Source organism: Haliotis asinina, chromosome 13, assembly GCF_037392515.1.
Source record: "Haliotis asinina isolate JCU_RB_2024 chromosome 13, JCU_Hal_asi_v2, whole genome shotgun sequence".
Lineage (NCBI taxonomy): Eukaryota > Metazoa > Mollusca > Gastropoda > Lepetellida > Haliotidae > Haliotis > Haliotis asinina.
Genome location: NC_090292.1, coordinates 38,092,073 through 38,114,499, shown reverse-complemented (window position 1 = coordinate 38,114,499; position 22,427 = coordinate 38,092,073). Strand labels below are relative to the sequence as shown.

Here is a 22,427-nt window from a genome sequence, read left to right as displayed (position 1 = left end):
TGTATGTGTGCTAGATAGGTGGATCTATGTGTATGTGTGATAGGTGTGTGGATCTATGTGTTAATGTGTGATAGGTGGGTGGATCTATGTGTATGTGTGATAGGTGGGTGGATCAATGTTATGTGTGATAGGTGGGTGGATCTATGTGTATGTGTGATAGGTGGAGGGACCTATGTGTATGTGTGATGGATGGGTGGATCTATGTGTATGTGTGATAGGTGGGTGGATCTATGTGTATGTGTGATAGGTGGGCGGATCTATGTGTATGTGTGAAAGGTGGAGGGACCTATGTGTATGTGTGATGGATGGGTGGATCTATGTGTATGTGTGATAGGTGTGTGGATCTATGTGTATGTGTTACCAGTGTGTGGATCTATGTGTGTGATAGGTGGGTGGATCTATGTTTATGTGTGATAGGTGGGTGGAGCTATGTGTATGTGTGATAGGGGGTGGATCAATGTTATGTGTGATGGATGGGCGGATCTATGTGTATGTGTGAAAGATGGGCGGATCTATGTTTATGTGTGATAGGTGGGTGAATCTATGTGTATGTGTGATAGGTGGGTGGATCTATGTTTATGTGTGATAGATGAGTGTATCTATGTTTGTGTGTGAAAGATGGGCGGATCTATGTGTATGTGTGCTAGGTGGGTCACAGGATCTATGTTTTTGTGTGCTAGATGGGTGGATCTACAGTGTTCCCAGAAATTATTGAGAAAATCTTTGGTTTTTTTTTCTAATGATGCTAAGATTGGAAAAAGGGCTTTCACTATGCACTAAGCATACTAAATAAGGGAGACAACTCTTGAAGGCTTAGAAGGCAGCTCATTACGTCAAGAGTTATCTCCCTTGTCTGAGCAGACGGCTTCCTGTGTTGACATGGCAGAATTTACTGTAAGAGAGATAAGAAAGCTCATTCTAGATGATTTTGAAAGGGGTGAGGCTGATGTTAAAGTGGTAGCTAGTAGACATGGTATTCCTCTGTCTACAGTATACAGAACTTTGAAGAATATTCAAACAGGAACCGGGATAGAGCACAAAGCAGGGGCAGGTCGGCCTAGGAAATTCAGTGTTGTGGATCACCGAAGACTTGGGCAGATTGTGAGTAGGGGCAAATTGAAAAGTGTTGAGAACATCAGAAATGAAATGATTAGCAGAGGAAGTCCTCAGGTATGCAATGAAACAGTTAGGCAGGAATTACAGAGACTTAATTGGGTGAAAAAAAGTGGAATTCCCTCGCCGTTGATGAAAGATGCACAAAAGGAAAAACGTTTAAACTGGTGTCGGGCTCATGAAAATCAAGATTGGGATAATGTTTTCTTTTCGGATGAAAGTTCTGTTTGGCTTTTCCCTAATTGTGTGAAAATTTGGACCAAAGATACTGTCAAACCTATCTACCAGCGACCAAAACATAGCCCGAAGTTTCACATGTGGAGTGGCATATCGGCTCGCGGAGTGACGCCATTGTGTGTTTTCATGGGAAACTTGACAAAAGAAAGATATGTTGACATTCTAAATGGTCACCTTCTTCCGACAGCACAAACATTGTATGAAGATGATTGGATTTTCCAGCATGATAATGACCCAAAACACACTGCGCGCTACACAAAACAGTGGTTGTCGGGCGAAAATGTTCAAGTTTTAGACTGGCCCAGTTACAGCCCAGACCTAAACCCAATTGAGAATGTGTGGGGAGTCATGAAAGACAGAATAAACCAAAAGGGACTGAGAAATATTGAAGATATGAAGGCCGAGGTGGTCCAATATTGGGATACCCTGTCACACGATTACCTACAAACTTTGATGGGTAGTGTGTCTAGGCGTATTCAGGCATGCATTGCTGAGCGAGGAGGTCTAACAAAGTACTTAAACAAGACTGAGACTGTAAAAGGATGATGTTTTAACATGTTTATGTAAGTAAAACGCCAGAAGTTAATAAACGTAATGAGTAACATGACGCAACATGATTCTCAATAATTTCTGGAAATACTATATGTGTATGTGTGATAGCTGGGTGGATCTATGTTTATGTGTGATAGGTGGGTGAATCTATGTGTATGTGTGATAGGTGTGTGGATCTATGTGTATGTATGATAAGTGGGTGGATCTATGTGTATGTGTGATAAGTGGGTGGATCTATGTTAATGTGTGATAGGTGGGTGTATCTATGTTTATGTGTGAAAGATGGGTGGATCTATGTGTATGTGTGATAGGTGGGTCACAGGATCTATGTTTTTGTGTGCTAGATGGGTGGATCTATGTTCATGTGTGCTAGATGGGTGGATCTATGTTTATGTGTGATAGGTGTGTGGATCTATGTGTATGTGTTACCAGTGTGTGGATCTATGTGTATGTGTGATAGGTGTGTGGATCTATGTGTATGTGTGATAGGTGGGTGGATCTATGTGTATGTGTGATAGGTGGGTGGAGCTATGTGTATGTGTGATAGGGGGTGGATCAATGTTATGTGTGATGGATGGGCGGATCTATGTGTATGTGTGAAAGATGGGCGGATCTATGTTTATGTGTGATAGGTGGGTGAATCTATGAGTATGTGTGATAGGTGGGTGGATCTATGTGTATGTGTGATAAGTGGGTGGATCTATGTTAATGTGTGATAGGTGGGTGTATCTATGTTTATGTGTGATAGGTGTGTGGATCTATGTGTATGTGTGATAAGTGGGTGGATCTATGTGTATGTGTGATAGGTGGGTCACAAGATCTATGTTTTTGTGAGCTAGGTGGGTGGACCTATGTTCATGTGTGCTAGATGGGTGGATCTATGTTTATATGTGATAGGTGGGTGAATCTATGTGTATGTGTGATAAGTGGGTGGATCTATGTGTATGTGTGATAAGTGGGTGGATCTATGTGTATGTGTGATAGGTGGGTGGATCTATGTTTATGTGTGATAGGTGGGTGTATCTATGTTTATGGGTGAAAGATGGGTGGATCTATGTGTATGTGTGAAAGATTGGTGGATCTATGTGTATGAGTGCTAGGTGGGTCACAGGATCTGTATTTTTGTGTGATAGGTGGATGGATCTATGTGTATGTGTGATAGGTGGATGGATCTATGTGTATGTGTGATAGGTGGGTGGATCTATGTGTATGTGTGATAGGTGGATGGATCTATGTTTATGTGTGATAGGTGGATGGATCTATGTTTATGTGTGATAGGTGGGTGGATCTATGTGTATGTGTGATAGGTGGGTCACAGGATCTATGTTTTTGTGAGCTAGGTGGGTGGACCTATGTTCATGTGTGATAGGTGGGTGGATCTATGTTTATGTGTGATAGGTGGATGGATCTATGTTTATGTGTGATAGGTGGATGGATCTATGTTTATGTGTGTTAGATGGGTGGATCTGTGTGTATGTGTGATAGGTGGGTCACAAGATCTATGTTTTGTGAGCTAGGTGGGTGGACCTATGTTCATGTGTGCTAGATGGGTGGATCTATGTTTATGTGTGATAGGTGGGTGAATCTATGTGTATGTGTGATAGGTGTGTGGATCTATGTGTATGTATGATAAGTGGGTGGATCTATGTGTATGTGTGATAAGTGGGTGGATCTATGTTAATGTGTGATAGGTGGGTGTATCTATGTTTATGTGTGAAAGATGGGTGGATCTATATGTATGTGTGATAGGTGGGTCACAGGATCTATGTTTTTGTGTGCTAGATGGGTGGATCTATGTGTATGTGTGATAGGTGGGTCACAAGATCTATGTTTTTGTGAGCTAGGTGGGTGGACCTATGTTCATGTGTGCTAGATGGGTGGATCTATGTGTATGTGTGATAGGTGGGTGAATCTATGTGTATGTGTGATAGGTGTGTGGATCTATGTTTATGTGTGCTAAGTGGGTGGATCTATGTGTATGTGTGATAGGTGGGTGGATCTATGTTTATGTGTGATAGGTGGGTGTATCTATGTTTATGTGTGAAAGATGGGTGGATCTATGTGTATGTGTGCTAGGTTGGTCACAGGATCTGTATTTTTGTGTGCTAGGTGGGTGGATCTATGTGTATGTGTGATAGGTGGATGGATCTATGTTTATGTGTGATAGGTGGATGGATCTATGTTTATGTGTGATAGGTGGAAGGATCTATGAGTATGTGTGATAGGTGGGTGGATCTAGGTGTATGTGTGATAGGTGGGTCACAGGATCTATGTTTTTGTGAGCTAGGTGGGTTGATCTATGTTTATGTGTGCTAGATGGGTGGATCTAAGTGTATGTGTGATAGGTAGGCGAATCTATGTGTATGTGTGCTAGATGGGTGGATCTAAGTGTATGTGTGATAGGTGTGTGGATCTATGTGTATGTGTGATAAGTGGGTGGATCTATGTGTATGTGTGATAGGTGGGTGGATCTATGTTTATGTGTGATAGGTGGGTGCATCTATGTTTATGTGTGAAAGATGGGTGGATCTATGTGTATGTGTGATAGGTGGGTCACAGGATCTATATTTTTGTGTGCTAGGTGGGTGGATCTATGTTTATGTGTGCTAGATGGGTGGATCTATGTGTATGTGTGATAGGTGGATGGACCTATGTGTATGTGTGATAGGTGGGTGGATCTATGTGTATGTGTGATAGGTAGGTGAATCTATGTGTATGTGTGCTAGATGGGTGGATCTAAGTGTATGTGTGATAGGTGTGTGGATCTATGTTTATGTGCTACCAGTGTGTGGATCTATGTGTATGTGTGATAGGTGGGTGGATCTATGTTTATGTGTGATAGGTGGGTGTATCTATGTTCATGTGTGAAAGATGGGTGGATCTATGTGTATGTGTGATAGGTGGGTCACAGGATCTATGTTTTTGTGTGCTAGATGGGTGGATCTATGTGTATGCGTGATAGGTGGGTCACAGGATCTATGTTTTTGTGAGCTAGGTGGGTGGATCTATGTTTATGTGTGCTAGATGGGTGGATCTATCTGTATGAGTGATAGGTGGATGGACCTATGTGTATGTGTGATAGGTGGGTGGATCTATGTGTATGTGTGATGAATGGGTGGATCTATGTGTATGTGTGATAGGTGGGTGGATCTATGTGTATGTGTGATAGGTGGGTGGATCTATGTGTATGTGTTACCAGTGTGTGGATCTATGTGTGTGATAGGTGGGTGGATCTATGTTTATGTGTGATAGGTGGGTGGATCTATGTGTATGTGTGATGGATTGGTGGATCTATGTGTATGTGTGATAGGTGGGTGGATCTATGTTTATGTGTGATAGATGGGTGTATCTACGTTTATGTGTGCTAGATGGGCGGATCTATGTGTATGTGTGCTGGGTGGGTCACAGGATCTATGTTTTTGTGTGCTAGATGGGTGGATCTATGTGTATGTGTGATAGGTGGGTGAATCTATGTGTATGTGTGATAAGTGGGTGGATCTATGAGTATGTGTGATAGGTGGGTGGATCTATGTTTATGTGTGAAAGATGGGTGGATCAATGTGTATGTGTGCTAGGTGGGTCACAGGATCTATATTTTTGTGTGCTAGGTGGATGGATCTATGTGTATGTGTGCTAGGTGGATGGATCTATGTGTATGTGTGATAGGTGGGTCACAGGATCTATGTTTTTGTGAGCTAGGTGGGTGGATCTATGTTTATGTGAGCTAGGTGGGTGGATCTATGTGTATGAGTGATAGGTGGATGGACCTATGTGTATGTGTGATGGATGGGTGGATCTATGTGTATGTGTGATAGGTGGGTGGATCTATGTGTATGTGTTACCAGTGTGTGGATCTATGTTTATGTGTGATAGGTGGATGGACCTATGTGTATGTGTGCTAGGTGGGTGGATCTATGTGTATGTGTGATAGGTGGATGGATCTATGTGTATGTGTGATAGGTGGGTGGATTTATGTGTATGTGTGATAGGGGGTGGATCAATGTTATGTGTGATAGGTGGGCGGATCTATGTGTATGTGTGAAAGATGGGCGGATCTATGTGTATGTGTGGTAGGTGGGTCACAGGATCTATGTTTTTGTGAGCTAGGTGGGTGGATCTATGTTTATGTGTGTTAGATGGGTGGATCTATATGTATGAGTGACAGGTGGATGGACCTATGTGTATGTGTGATAAGTGGGTGGATCTATGTGTATGTGTGATGGATGGGTGGATCTATGTGTATGTGTGATAGGTGGGTGGATCTATGTTTATGTGTGATAGGGGGTGGATCAATGTTATGTGTGATAGGTGGGTGGATCTATGTGTATGTGTTACTAGTGTGTGGATCTATGTGTATGTGTGATAGGTGGGTGGATCTATGTGTATGTGTGATAGACGGGTGGATCAATGTTATGTGTGATAGGTGGGTGGATCTATGTGTATGTGTGATAGGTCGGTGGATCTATGTGTATGTGTTACTAGTGTGTGGATCTATGTGTATGTGTGATATGAGGGTGGATCTATGTTAATGTGTGAGAGGTGTGTGGATCTATGTTATGTGTGATAGGTGGGTGGATCAATGTGTATGTGTGATAGACGGGTGGATCTATGTTTAAGTGTGATGGGTGTGTGGATCTATGTTATGTGTGATAGGGTGGTGGATCTATGTTATGTGTGATAGGTGGGTGGATCTATGTGTATGTGTGATAGGTGGGTGGATCTATGTTTATGTGTGATAGGTGGGTGGATCTATGTGTATGTGTGATAAGTGGGTGGATCTAAGTTATGTGTGATAGGTTGGTGGATCTATGTTTATGTGTGATAGGTGGGTGGATCTATGTGTATGTGTGATAAGTGGGTGGATCTATGTGTATGTGTGATAGGAGTTAGTTTTACGCTGCACTCAGCAATATTCCAGCTATATGGTGTGTGATAGGAGGGTGGATCTATGTTTATGTGTGCTAGGTGGGTGTGTCTATGTTTATGGGTGAAGGATGGGTGGTGTTGCCATGTGTGCTATGTAACCTTTGTCCAAGTCAGTTACTTGTCAGATACTACAAGTTACCCTTGTCAGATACTAATTGTTACCCTTGTCTGACTCTACATGTTACAGCTATCAGTTGCCATGTGTGTTACGTTTATCAGATACCACACACGTTACCCTGTCAGTTACTGGGTGTGTTACCTTTATCTTGTGTGGTACTTCCCTCTGCCAACATGCCAGGGAATCCATCATCCTGCCACTCATCCTTCAGATCCACCCCCTTCATCTTCTCCTGGGTAAAACAGAAAGCAGAGGATACTTTACATAGCCCTAGAAGTCTTGGAAATATCACAAACAGGGCAATAAGACTCATAAGTAGTATACCAGTTACAGATCATAAAGATCAAAAACATAGAGGTTAAAGAGAAACTATCTTACAGTAACAAAACGTCTTTGCATAGCACTACTTTTCAGGCATATACCTTAACAATTTTTTATTCGAAGTTTTAAGCATGCTGTTTCTGAGGTATCATGTTTGTAGCAGCCAAAACAGTCAAACCAACTTGATACTGACGTCACTTTATGAAAGAGAAGAGAGTTTTTATGGATGTCAACATTTTTATTACGACCAACAAAACATTTTTAAGTACTGTAAATCGACAAAGTTCTCCGTCGTGAATGTTTTGCGAGATAAACAACCCAGTCAATTCTACGTCTTGTTTGTTTTGCGAGTCCACCTCCTGTAAAACCAAGTGGAATTGTTGACAATATATAATTTCTAAAAAGCACACCTCCTAAAGACAATAGTGATCTACATACACACGCGCTGCCCACCATGACTGATCACGTGATTTACACATGCCTTGACATACGTAGTTCATTGTCTTAACTCAGTAATTAATTATTAACTCAGTGTCACATTGTTTGTTTTAAACATAAGGAATTAAACACCTTTAAATGGTCAGTCAGTCAAGACGACCATCAATTCACAAAATGTTGAAGTTTGTGACTGTGAACAAGCGAAGCGACCCTGTTCTTCCAGGACTACCTGACCCTTCTTCAGCCGAAACACCGGAAAAAACTGCAAGAATGACTGCAGCTAACAAGGCGATTGAAGACAGTATGAAGGGAACACCAGACACTACTACAACAAAACGTGGTGTGAAACGGAAACGTGAGAACAATCACTTTTCACCGGAGACACGTGCAAAGATTGCAAAATATGCAGCCGAACACGGTAACACAAGGGCAGCTAAACATTTTAGCACTTTAATGAAGAGGAACATTGGTGAAAGCACAGTGAGATTTATGAAAAAATCTTACTTACAAAAAAAAAGGTGAAGATAAAACAGCAGAAATTGACCAGTTGCCATACAAGAAGATGGGTGGGCCACTGCTCCTTGGAGAAATTGACAATCTGGTCAAAGATCACGTGATAGGCATTCGAAATAGTGGGGGAATCATCAACTTTTCCATTGTTATTGCTGCTGCAAAGGGGATAATAACTCACAAAAACAGATCTCTTCTAGCTGAGAATGGTGGCCCTATTAATTTGAATAAATCATGGGCAGAGTCGTTTTAGAATCGATTAGGGTTTGTGAAAAGGAAGGGTACAAAGGCTGCGAGAAAACTCCCGGACCATTTCAAGAAACAAAAGGACCAGTTTATTTCTGGAGTGGGTGATATGGTCACCGAGTACAACATTCCCCCAGAACTTGTGATCAACTTCAACCAAACAGGGGTTAAGATCGTTCCAGTCTCCAACTGGACACTGGCGACACAGGGGTCGAAACAAGTAGAGATCGTAGGTCTTGAAGACTAGCAGGACGTGACAGTGGTGTTAAAAAGTACTGCTACAGGTGAACTCCTCCCACCGCAAATCATCTATCAAGGAGTGACAGACAAGTGCCACGCCCAGATCAAATGTCCAGCTGATTGGCACGTGACACACACAGCCAATCACTGGAGTTGTGAGCAAAGTATGCTGGACTACGTTGAAAACATACTGGTGCCTTATACAAAATCAGTCAAAAAGAACTTGAAATTGCCCATTAGACAGAAAACTCTTGTAATTTTTTATGTGTTTGCAGCACATCGCTGCGACTCTTTTTTGAACTTGTTGAAGCAGCGACATTTCGTTTGGAAATTCGTTCCGGCTGGATGTACAGGGGAATTGCAGCCGATGGATTTGTCTGTGAATGCCTCCTTCAAGATTGCCATGAAAACCCACTTTACACAGTGGTATGCCGAGTGTGTTGCCAAAAACGTGAAAGACTGTGATGACAAGCGTGTAGACTTGAGGATAAGTGTCATGAAACCTATTCACGCGAGGTGGATCATTGCAAGCCTTGATGCTCTCAAGACAAAGAAAGAGGAAGTCGTCCGTGGCTGGCAAACTTCCGGCCTTCTTGATATTGTGATGAAGTGAGATACTGTTATTGTTATTGTTGTGTACTGAATGTGTATTGTTGCAAATACTATTATAATAAATATTAATTACTGAACAAAACGAGAGAGGTTAATTATTACGTCTGGAAAGTTTTGCGACTACAGTTCATTCGCAATACTAGCAAAACTTTCCTGCTCGCAAAACTTTGTCGATTTACAGTATCTGGAGAAGCGTGTAAGCAGAAACACCTGACCGTTGAGTTCCTCATATTATAAACCCATCTCCAATTTTGTCTGTAGTAACGTAGGTTCCTTCCAGAATCAGGTAGACCTCTGCTGTGTCTTTGCACAGATCATTTCTAAACCTAGGTTCTGAAGTACACATTTCAAAACCTCATATCAGGTTTATACGTTGGGTAAGAAGTACTCCTCCTTGGTTTTGGTGGCAAATGTAATTCCTTCGGCCATCGGGAATTTCCCTCCTCCACAGGCTTAGATTTACTATCAAAACCTTGGAGTCATGTTTTATCTTTTACATATAAACCTAAAGTGTGCTTCTCACTATACATTAGGTCATCTCTTGTTTTCCCAGAATAACTGCATTTGAGGTTTTTGTTTTGGAGGGACAGGTTTTACTTTTCGTAGGTAAGACTGCTTCCCTGGTTTTACTTTTTCTTAGTAAGATCACTTCCCAGGGTTTACTTTTCCTAACTTGATATGAACACTATCATTCATGTGATACATGAGCGTTTGAAATCAATTGAAATCATTCAAGATTAAACTCGCAATACAAAGATTTTTCGAAGCGAGATTAGACCCGAAATTTTCTCATCTGCAAGCCAACGCTCTACCGCACGGCCACTGGAAGTGTTACAACAGCACGTGCTAAAACAGCAAGTGTTACAGCAGCAAGTGTTACAACAACATGTGTTACAGCAGCAGGTGTTAAAGCAGCAGGTGTTACAACAGCAGGTGTTACAGCAGAAGGTGTTACAACAGCAAGTGTTACAAAAGCAAATGTTACAGCAGCAAGTGTTTGGCAGCATGTGTTACAGCAGGAAGTATTATAGCAGCATGTGTTACAGTTGCATGTGTTACAAAAGCAAGTGTTACAACAGCAAGTGTTACAACAGGGCAAGTGTTACACCAGCAAGTGTTACAACAGGGCAAGTGTTACAGCAGTACATGATACACCAGGAAGTGTTACAGCAGTACATGTTACACCAGGAAGTGTTACAGCAGTACATGTTACACCAGGAAGTGTTACAGCAGTACATGTTACACCAGGAAGTGTCACAGCAGTACATGATACACCAGGAAGTGTCACAGCAGTACATGATACACCAAGAAGTGTCACAGCAGTAGATGATACATAAGGAAGTGTTACAGCAGTACATGATACACCAGGAAGTGTTACAGCAGTACATGATACACCAAGAAGTGTCACAGCAATACATGATACATAAGGAAGTGTTACAGCAGTACATGATACACCAAGAAGTGCCACAGTAGTACATGTTACACCAGGAAGTGTTACAGCAGTACATGATACACTAGGAAGTGTTACAGCAGTACATGATACACCAGGAAGTGTTACAGCAATACATGATACATAAGGAAGTGTTACAGCAGTACATGTTACACCAGGAAGTGTTACAGCAGTACATGTTACACCAGGAAGTTTTACATCAGTACATGTTACACCAGGAAGTGTCACAGCAGTACATGATACACCAGCAAGTATTACAGCAGTACATGTTACACCAGGAAGTGTTACAGCAGTACATGATACACCAGGAAGTGTTACAACAGTACATGTTACACCAGGAAGTGTTACAGCAGTACATGATACGCCACGAAGTGTTACAGCAGTACATGTTACACCAGGAAGTGTCACAGCAGTACATGATACACCAGGAAGTGTCACAGCAGTACATGATACACCAAGAAGTGTCACAGCAGTACATGATACATAAGGAAGTGTTACAGCAGTACATGATACACCAGGAAGTGTCACAGCAGTACATGTTACACCAGGAAGTGTTACAGCAGTACATGATACACCAGGAAGTGTTACAGCAGTACATGATACACCAGGAAGTGTCACAGCAGTACATGTTACACCAGGAAGTGTTACAGCAGTACATGATACACCAGGAAGTGTTACAACAGTACATGTTACACCAGGAAGTGTTACAGCAGTACATGATACGCCACGAAGTGTTACAGCAGTACATGTTACACCAGGAAGTGTCACAGCAGTACATGATACACCAGGAAGTGTCACAGCAGTACATGATACACCAAGAAGTGTCACAGCAGTACATGATACATAAGGAAGTGTTACAGCAGTACATGATACACCAGGAAGTGTCACAGCAGTACATGTTACACCAGGAAGTGTTACAACAGTACATGATACACCAGGAAGTGTTACAGCAGTACATGATACACCAGGAAGTGTCACAGCAGTACATGTTACACCAGGAAGTGTTACAGCAGTACATGATACACCAGGAAGTGTTACAGCAGTACATGTTACACCACGAAGTTTTACAGCAGTACATGTTACACCAGGAAGTGTTACAGCAGTACATGATACACCAGGAAGTGTCACAGCAGTACATGATACACTAGGAAGTGTCACAGCAGTACATGATACATAAGGAAGAGTCACAGCAGTACATGATACACCAGGAAGTGTCACAGCAGTACATGATATATAAGGAAGTGTCACAGCAGTACATGATACACTAGGAAGTGTCACAACAGTACATGTTACACCAAGAAGTGTTACAGTAGCACATGATACACCAGGAAGTGTTACAGCAGTACATGATACACCAGGAAGTGTTACAGCAGTACATGATACACCAGGAAGTGTTACAGCAGTACATGATACACCAGGAAGTGTTACAGCAGTACATGATACACCAGGAAGTGTTACAGCAGAATGGTGGTATGTGAATGTCTAACCACTGGGCTGTGGGTCACAACAAGGCAGTTCTGGAGAAGGATGTTCTTATTTCAGAGCCAAGAATAGGAAGACAGATGAAACTCTCCCTCCATTCAAGTTCATCATAAAGAAATGTGCAATGTATTTGCAGCCAAATGGCATTGCATGGGTGTGGGACACTTTAAGTCCATGTATTCAGTCAAAGCTACAACATGTATAAACTGGTAAATATGTAGGGAATATATGAAATTATTCTGTAATTAGACATATTTTCCTATCATGAAGAACTGTGATACCCTTTTAATATTCATGCTTCCAGTACAAGCTACAGACAGTTTTCACATCTGAAAAGAATAAACCTCCCGCCATTAGAGCTGATGCAAAATGCATGAGGAGGGCAAGTGAAAAGGAATGCTTACAGAAGGGGACCACAAGGCCAATAGGAAGACCGATAGCATCTGACAGGTATCAAAGGAGGTTGAGAGGTTATGAGAGGTTAAGTGCTTATAACAACCATCCTGCTACATATACAAACATAACACTTCCAACAGTGTAATCACTATGCTATCATTTTGTCAATGGGCAGGATGTGTTCAACAGTACTATACACTATTAGACACACAACATGACGAGTTCTTGACCTCGGCCATTTTCCAGGAACTTTCTTTTATCATGACAATGACTTACATCTTAAATACATGGAATAAAAGGTGGACTGGAATGAATGGATAGCTTTACTACACCTAAAAAATATAACATGTTATATATTTGTGAGACACCATCTCCAACAGTTTTACATGCATTAACTTCTCTAGAAGACAACACTATTGGGAATTCTTCATGAAATGCACATGGGCAGTTGAACTTTCAATATACTCAGCCCAACAGTTAGCAAGGCAGCACTCTGAAAGATGATATGAATACATCTGCCCCCAAGCTACCAAAACTCTCCCTCTGTTGTGGACATCATGTAACAAACTGCCAGCCCTATCTGTCGTGTGCTAGAGACATGGGACATGCAGGTATCCTTCTCACCTGGGCCTTCTCAATCTTCATGGTACTGCCAGCAACTACAAGCACCTAAAGCACAGGATTACACACATCTAGGTGGCTCCCTAAGCTTGAACAATATCAGTGTCATTGTATATAACACCATATATACACAGGTTTGTATCAATGGCTGTGATTGGCTGGCTTAGATTACATATCTTGGCAGTCAAGGCGTGGTATCTCCTGGTGCTGATCCATTCTCAGTGACCATATTGATTGAGAGTTAGACTTGAATGAATTCCAGCACAACTTGGCCATCACTGCTCAACATTCATGGAAGAGAGCTGAAATTAGCAGTGATCAATACTCCTGTATCTGGCAGTAGCCGCCAGACTGCAGAACTGGGCTGCTCTCTGTGCCAAGCTGTGAACCTGTGCCACTTTGAAGGATCATACACGTTACTCATTCAAAACACTGCATCCTGTTTGTGTTGTAAAGCCACTGGTATCAGATAATGTTATCTATACATAACCATGGAGTCCCTTACACTACATGCAGGTTTTCCCACAACATTCTGACATATATCTGAAAGTGTACAGAAAACCACTTCAGTGTACATTGACTACTTCATACATGATAATTTGACTCCATGATGTATTGATTCCGCATGACATTTGACTAGTCTACAAATTAACCATGTATGTCCAGCTTGTTTTACCCAGACTGACCACTATCCCCATACTGACCACTACTGACCATGAGGGAAAGACTATTTATCAGGGTATATTCATTTGCCTGACATCTGCAGTCTGCCATTGGTTGTTGGATGAGGAATGGATGGCCTCTACAAATCGCAATGCCCTTCAAGACAGTGTTGCGTTAAAAATAGGTAGAGACTGAAGAGAAATTTGCTGTCCCTTAATAACATTCCTTCAGCAACCCAAACAAACAATAATTATCTCACTTACAGCACATGATGCAAACACTTTAAGAAGTTCAGAACCTAATTGTCCTTTACGATATCATTCAGTTTCTCAGACAATTTGCTGTCTGTTTTTGGCATTATACTGCCCATTTTAAAAATACGACCTGCGACTGAAGTGAGCTTAAGCCAACGAGGAACTAACAAACATTACATTTCAGCAACAAGACAAAGTCATCAATATCCCCCACAATGGCAAAACACTCATAACACTTATGACATGTCTTCTATATAATTATGATGATGTCAAATGTTTCAGAAAAGTGGAAAGAGAGTACTGAAAATATTATATTCCAAATTCCAAAACTACCAAAAGTACACTGCCAGACCAATCTGTGTGCATAGTTTGGGAAAGAAATATGGAAAGGTTTTACAGATCTCCTCCAGAAAAGAGCACACCCACCAAATTCAAAGTCAAATTTATTGCCATGGAAATGCCAAAAATACATTTTTTAGAATTCCAAAACTACCAAAAGGCCCCAGTACACCACCAGACCAATCTATGTGACAACAGATCTTGTATGGATATTTGACTATATATATATATATATATATATAATGTGATGGGAAGATTACTGTATGAGTGAGGTAATGATTACTGTGTGAGTGGGAGAATGATTACTGTGTGAAAGAGAGGGAATGATTACTGTGTGAGGGAATGATTACTGTTAGTGGGGAATGATTACTATGTGAGTGGGGAATGATTACTATGTGAGTGGGAGAATGATTACTGTGTTTGAAAGAGCGAATGATTACTGTTAGTGGGGAATGATTACTATGTGATTTGGAGAATTATTACTGTGTGAGTGGGAGAATGATTACTGTGTGTGAAAGAGGGAATGATTACTGTGGGGGGGATGATTACTGTGTGAGGGAATGATAACTGTTAGTGGGGAATGATTACTATGTGAACGGGAGAATGATTATTGTGTGAGTGAGGTAAACATTACTATGTGAGCAGGGGAATGATCACTACGAGTAGGGGATTGATTACTGTGTGAGTGGGGTAACTTGACCAGCTTAGTAAATAGTTTTGCATACGTTGGGGGAAGGCTGTAGCATACCTGACTTGTCAGTGAGGATGTGGACACTTTGGTGCTGTTGGTGTAGACAGAGGAGGATGTAGGAGTGGGACCACATGCCTGGTCGTCATCAGCAGGGGTCATGTCACATGCATAGGTGGGTGCAGCAGACAGGGGGTTGGGATCACATGCCTGGTCATCGTTGTCAGCAGGGGTCACATCACATACATCGGTGGATGCAGCTGACAGGGGGTTGGGATCACATGTAAGCTTGGGGTGCAGGAAAACCTCTTCATCTTGGAGTGCAGAAACTACATGAACATGACCTACCTGAGTGGTGTTGTGTATAGTTGCTGTCATTGTCACTGGTACATCCTGGTCGACACCAATACTGATCCTCCCAACGGAGGTCATGTACACTTCCTTCCTCTCACCAGCTGACTCACTGTATTGAAGCCTGCCACTCTCCACCATGTCACATCTCTCTAAACTATCTCCTACTCCATTGTTAATGTGTATCCTTTTCTTCTTGGATTCTTCCTCTTTCAAACCACTAAACTCCTCATCTGGATCAGTACGGTTATCATCAAGAGACATTTTCAGATTAGAGTCAATGTGTATAACTTTCTTGACACCTGAGGAGTCACCCCTTGCTTGCTCTGCTACTTGTGTCAGAGAACTTTCTTCACAACTGATTCTCCTGAATGAACAACTCTCTGCAACTTCCTTCTCAGCATCAGTCTCCAACGCACCTTTGTCAACAATGTCCATATTTCCATGGAGTGGGTCCATCTCAGGTAGATATTCTGTTTCTACAGAAACAGTGTTGGAATCTGACTTACTGAGTGTCTTCAAGTACCTCGGGGCTCTTCCTGTTTTCATCTTATCTGGCTTGCAGTCACTGGACACCACCTGACCCTCCGATGTCACACACGTTTCTGAGAGGTTAGCTACCTGGCTCACCTCCACTTGTGGAATGAATGTTTCAAGGGCATATTGTATGAGCTCACTGGCAAGAGTAAATGCCACCTCATTCATGGCAGTTTCACTCATGTGGTCCTCCTTTGATGAAGGACTATTCCAGCCCTTGATCACATCACTGGCAGGAATGGTGGCTCCATCACTGTCACCATTACTGTAGGGAGGACAGGTGAAGCTGTCCCTTATTCCCCTCTCTTCTTCCATCTGGTCAGATATAGCATTAGCTACAACATTGCCAGAATTGTTATGACCCAACACCTGTTCTCTTCCTACCTGCAGGACTAGAGCAGAATCACCACTGATGTCAGTTAGCATTTCATCTGCAATTAAGCTGGCAACAGTATTGTTTGCAGCAGAATTAGACATTTCAAAATCTAGCATATTTTCATGTGGCACAGAACTGTGTGTGCATGCATGGTCCACTGCTGGACTGGCACCTACTGTTGAGTCTACAGTTTGAGTGGTATCCTTGTGCCTCCCGTGTGGGCCTTCCCTTCCCTCCACTCCACCATCCTTGTTTTCAGAGCCACTAGCACCAGCCTCATTTTCATTCTCATCCAAAGAGGGCAGACTGGCACGTTTTTCTTCAACTTTACGAACCATTTCAGAGTTATTAAAAGTTGGAAGATTTTCTTGTCTGAAGGCATCTAAAGACCCTTCCACATAACTATTATGGGGAGTCCAAGGAAACTTGCTTTGTAAATCATCCTGATTATTTTCTGTGTCCTTTACAGCATTCTCAAGAGATGCTCTCTTTTCTCTTATACGTTGTACCATTTCAGAATTATAGAAGCTTGGCAATTCTGTTTCCTTGAGGTGTTTCTCAATACTGCTGTCAGAGTAGCTGTTTTGAGGAGTAAATGTGCAGTCCTGTTCCTCCTGTACAATGCCACTGTCCTGTGTGAGAGTGTATCCCTCTGTGTCAGCTCCAAGTGAGGCCTTCTTTGCCTTAATTCTCTCCACCATTTCAGAACTGTTAAAACTAGGCAAATCATGATCCATGGCAATCCCACTGTATTCAACATCCATGAAACTGTTTGGGGGTGTCACTGGGTAACTGGACACCTTAGACCCTTGGCCGGAATTCTGCCCAGAGGAAAAGTCCATCGGACTTTCTATGCCTGAAGAATACAAATCCTGTCCTGAGGTTGGTTGTAACACATCTGCTTCTGTCAACTCAAAATCGTCAACCTTGGTATTGATCAAGTTATCAATAAATTCCGAGGGTCTTTGGGTATCTCCAGAATTGTCATCATTATCAGCAGCTGGTATCAGAACATATGGATCAAAGTTGTTTAACAGGTCACTGTTGTCCACATCATCAGTCTTCCTGGGTCCTACTGGTGACAACACTGCACAACTGGTCACATTGGATTCATTTCTATTTTCTCCTGCAGCTAAATCTGTCCCTCTGTCTGCCTTCTCACTGCCCAGAAACAGCGTATCTAATTGCTTTGACAAAACTGCAGGACCAGTCATCGGGCCCTGAGACAAAGCACTAGTGTCAGCAGTAGAGGCAGCTGGGTGGAACAGGGCCAGTGTGTCAGGTGACAGCAGACCCTGGCTACTGTCATGTCCCTGTTGGTGGGACTCTCCCTGGCCTGACAGATCCATTAACGAGCTCAGCTCATCCGTGCTGCTGCCACCTGACACAAACGACCTGCCCGCACTTTCATCTGGTGTTTTCTCTCCATTGAGAAAAGCCTTGAGTATTGGCATGACCTTTTTGCGAGAGGCTTGCACATTTCCCTGATTGAAGACAGCAATATCATCTGGACCATCACTAATGGTCTCCAGCATAAGACTGGGGCTGCTGCAGCACTCAAGGACATCTGCTATCTGAAACCAAAATAATACACGAGTAACACACTGGCAGCCAGTGTATAATAACTAATATAGTTTTATATAACATATACAAACAGACATGCAATTAATTAAATACATAATTACCCTACATAATTTGACATGATTAGGCAATTATACAGAGGATGATGACACATATAATGGGTAATGGATTACAATAAAAAATAATTGAAGTCTTCAACATATTTCGCAACTGGATGTCAGAAGGAGAAAGTGTTGTTTGAGAATAACTTTATCATTATGAATACATATTGGGTCAGGGCTGTTTATATCAGGGCTCTCTCTCTCTCTCTCTCTCTCTCTCTCTCTCTCTCTCTCATTGTTCTGGACTACTACATTGAGGTCAAACACCCTTTCAGCACTTATTCAGCTATTCAGGATGTGCATGTCCATTATACTGCAAGATAAATTTGTCATTTCTAAATCAAACATATTTGTGTGAAGCAACACAGTAATTTTCACATGATGAAGTAATATATTACATGTAAATACATCAAGATAAATTTGATATTTTCTCTAAAATTCATTCAAAGTGTTTTTTTGGAATTCCTATGAGATTGGCTCAAACGTTTTTTCAGGATTTGTTGCATTTCACATTTGTGGTGAGATTAAATAATACCCTATTTTTCTGTCTACCAACAAAAGTAAGTAAGATGTGAATTCCGTGAAGGAAAATGATTTGCTATTAATTCTAAATAGGGCAAACCTAAACTCAAACCTGGTCTCTCAACAAAACCAACAAAAAGAAAAATATTCCCCAAACACCCAAAACCCTGATACCTGCTGAATTTCAAGTTGAACTTTGGCTACCGTACCAAGCATCATTATTAATTGATAAGCCCCTTCTTGACAGACAAAGGGTAATTTTATTTCCCCAACGTGGTGTGGGAAAAAGGGGAAAAAAGTAAAACCTCCTTAAATAGGACATATTGAATACAACCCATATGACCATTTATCTAAAAATACTATGAAGAATAAATTGATTTCCTTGGATACTATCGAACATGGATTATGATATCAAGTATCTCTATGCATGCATACTACATAACATTCAGCTTTACTTTGACGTTAAATAACTCAAAAGATCAGACTTCAAATTAGAAATTTGGTTAATTTTGAAAGTAATATTGCAATTGCTTAGTTTAAGTTTGAAAAACAAAGTTACTAAAATATCAATTTAAGCCACCAAGACTTATAAACAACAACAACAAAACTATATTTTACAGATTTTGTTAATGTTTTACAAGTTGCAATAAAAACAGTTTTTTACATTGTTTACATTTTGCATTATGTTTTAACATGTCGTGTTAGTTTGTCTTGATCTCACACATCAGGGTTCGTACAAGGGCTACCTTTTTGACAACCTGAACTTTGGGCCAGTTAAAGGGCAGTGAAGGAGCCACTAGTATTGGAAATCAGAAACCAAACCCACCACTGATTATCATAGGACTTGTGGTGAAAGATTATCGACTTCAATCAAAATACACACATACTTGTGTTTAATGTAATCACTAATTTTAAGGGTTTTCCCCCAGTGTTTTTTATTATTAACGTCTTGTATAACTAAAACTGTCATGCAATGAAATGTACACAGACAAGTAAGACACTGGGATTGTAATTAAACAATAAAAGTGGTTAACATTTTACAATGCACATAGTTCTACGCTGTTGAGGGTATGTTTGTACATGAATATTCATCAAATTAAATGGATAGTTTACATTATTCAAGTGTGTTATACTAAAACATCAAAATTCTGATTAATCAAAATTATGAATTTTTACAAATGATACTCATTATTAATCCTCACTTCGATGTATTTTTCATTATTTTTGATCATCAGAACTACACTACAGGAGCAACTGTCAAATAACGGAATCTGTGGTCCAGGCAATGATACAAACATTGTCTGCAAAGGGGAATATGAGGTCATTGTATGTAAAGGGCAATGTGAGGTCAGGGCAATGATACAACCACTGTCTGTTAAAGGGGCACCGATGCGGAGTGAATAGTGTTTCTCAAACAGTTTTGGCCCATAAGTGTTTTCAGGCTGCATGCGACACAGAGATTACATCTAGTAGTATAGGGAATGATAGTCCGAAAACACTTTTCAAAAACCCCTCTAAAAAGCCTCATTTACTAAATGAGGCTTTGGTGGGACCATTAGCTCTTGTTATTATTACCCCTACTACAAAGCCACACCATCACGTTTACCGTGACTTGGCAGGCGGTAACACTGTGCCGTACGGTACGATCAATAATTTGTTGTAAGTTTTGACCGACCATATAGGATCGGTGGCTCGCTTACGGTTATGTTATGTTTATATCGAGGAAACAGTTTAATGTGAACCGCCTACGATCTCTTTGGTGTTCATAATAAAGGCTTGCTGGGCTTTTTGTATTCCCTGTGCTATATACTTTTTTTTCTCGTCCTCGCTGATAGCAGACTTACGAGACTTGGATCGAATATCTTGTTTCATTCCGTTATATTTTTTGAGTTCAGAGAGGATTGAACTAAACTCCTCTTCTGAGATCTTACTGTCAGAGAGTGCCGTGGAAATTCGCTCACTCACTGTGTTGAGTTTTGCTTCAGCCAGAACCCTGATCTCGTCGTGTTTCAATGCCTTACGATTAAGTCTGCGTGATACTAACTTAAGCGCCAACCCTACCAACCCTGTCACCCCAGCCGTTATTTCAATACCTAACACTATAGGTGCAGCCACGATGGTGGTTAACAACCCAACACCTGCCGCCCCTAGTCCCATGCTGGTTGCCATAAGGGTAGTGTCAGCCCCATCCACGATATTGAAAGCTCTATTATATTTTTTACATAGTGCTTTCCGCGTGTCACGGTCTTGTTCTAGTTGACGTTTTACATCACATAACTGCCTCAAGCGGAACCCATCTACGGTTTCTAACGTCTTAGCTACTTCCTCTACGACTGGGTACAAACCCATCCTATAATATATATTATGAAAGATATTTTAATTGGGTTTCAGTTAACTTTCTCTTAATGTATTTAAGGCTTAGAAGGTTTATACCAATAGTCAGGGTAATAGGTGAGAGTTTAATAGTCTCTCCTATTATTTCAATAGAAACCCCACTGAGGCTTGTTAAGTGGTTTATAGGGTCCGGTTGGTATCCTCGTTGTATAATAATACGGCAATATTCACCTGCGTGTTTGTAATCCCATCTTATTATCAACCCGGGTAAAATTTGGGTTACTTTCATGGTGCCATCACTCGTAAAGAAGACTTCTATGATGATTGTTAAAGGGTAGTATGATAGCTCAATACTGCCCGGGAAAGGTATATTAGTGTTAAATGTTAATTTATTGATTGACCCAACAGACCTTAACCTAGTTTTTATATTACCAAACCCTACTATGACTGCTACACCACCATCCGGAATGAACTCCCCGATCCAGTCACCGTTGTTTCTAATCTTAGTGATAAGATCATCTTCTTTTAGTGTGATATAAGGTGAGGCGAGTGTTAAGTTGATCAGCCATTTGGGTTCTTTTAAATCTGATAACGACACCCGTCTGTACACGTTGTCTTTGAAGTGTAGGATATAAAATTCATCTTCCTCACCAGGCTGATCGAACCCCTCTGTATCTCCCAGGTCGTTAAGTGTAGTATTGGGATGATGACTGGTCATTATTATACTATTATGATATAATTTCCAACTGGTTTTCTGATAATAATTCAGGGGTTAACTTTATACCCATGAAGTGTATGTTGTCAGGCAGGAAGATATTGATTAGTGATATCTTGTTTTCTACGATCACGTTGACCCCCTGCAGACTGGTCTTGGAGTCGACACCCACCCGCACGTAAACGTTGCAAACTTGAAACTGGTGTCGTTTCACCCACCCGAGTTTGATCCCCTTCACGATCTCGACATCATTCCCCGATGGTTCCCCTAGGTAGACTTTGATGAACAGTGTTGAGTTTGCCGGTAGACTCTCTAGTATCTTAACCACGCCTTCGAATTCAGACACCAACTGCAATTTCACGTTTTGCATGGCCGGTTTACTTGATAGCATGTGGGCTGCTATAGTGTTGACTGGGCTGACGACTATGCTACGTCTCTGAGTTGGGATGTAAGCCACGAGCAGGGTTCCATTGTTCACGACTTTGTTTAGGTGGTTGTCTTTGTTATCCGTGAACACGTAAGGGGAGACGAGTCTAATATTGAGAAACCATTTGTTATCGGGTAACAACACCCACTTGTCATCTTCGGTGAAGACGAGCATATATGGTTTGTTTTTGACGACGGTAGTGCTCTCAACATCGTCTAAGTCGAACAGTTTACCTCCGAATGATGGGTATATTCTCCAGTTGTCATCACCGGTGTTG

General features: G+C 41.4%; 1 protein-coding gene across 4 annotated transcripts in view; it reads right to left on the bottom strand.

Moving 5' to 3' along the window:
- The window catches only part of LOC137260462 (uncharacterized), a 98,427-nt gene that overhangs the window by 21,126 nt on the left and 54,874 nt on the right, over positions 1 to 22,427 (bottom strand). For 2 of the 4 annotated variants that reach the window (XM_067798124.1, XM_067798125.1), the window contains exons 9-10: positions 15,267 to 18,044; positions 7,088 to 7,178 (exon numbers count right to left, since the gene is read on the bottom strand). In XM_067798124.1, the coding sequence (XP_067654225.1) occupies positions 7,088 to 7,178; positions 15,267 to 18,044 (2,869 nt within the window). The remainder of the gene's footprint in view (positions 1 to 7,087; positions 7,179 to 15,266; positions 18,045 to 22,427) is intronic. The other 2 variants (XM_067798126.1, XM_067798127.1) reach the window with 1 other exon arrangement.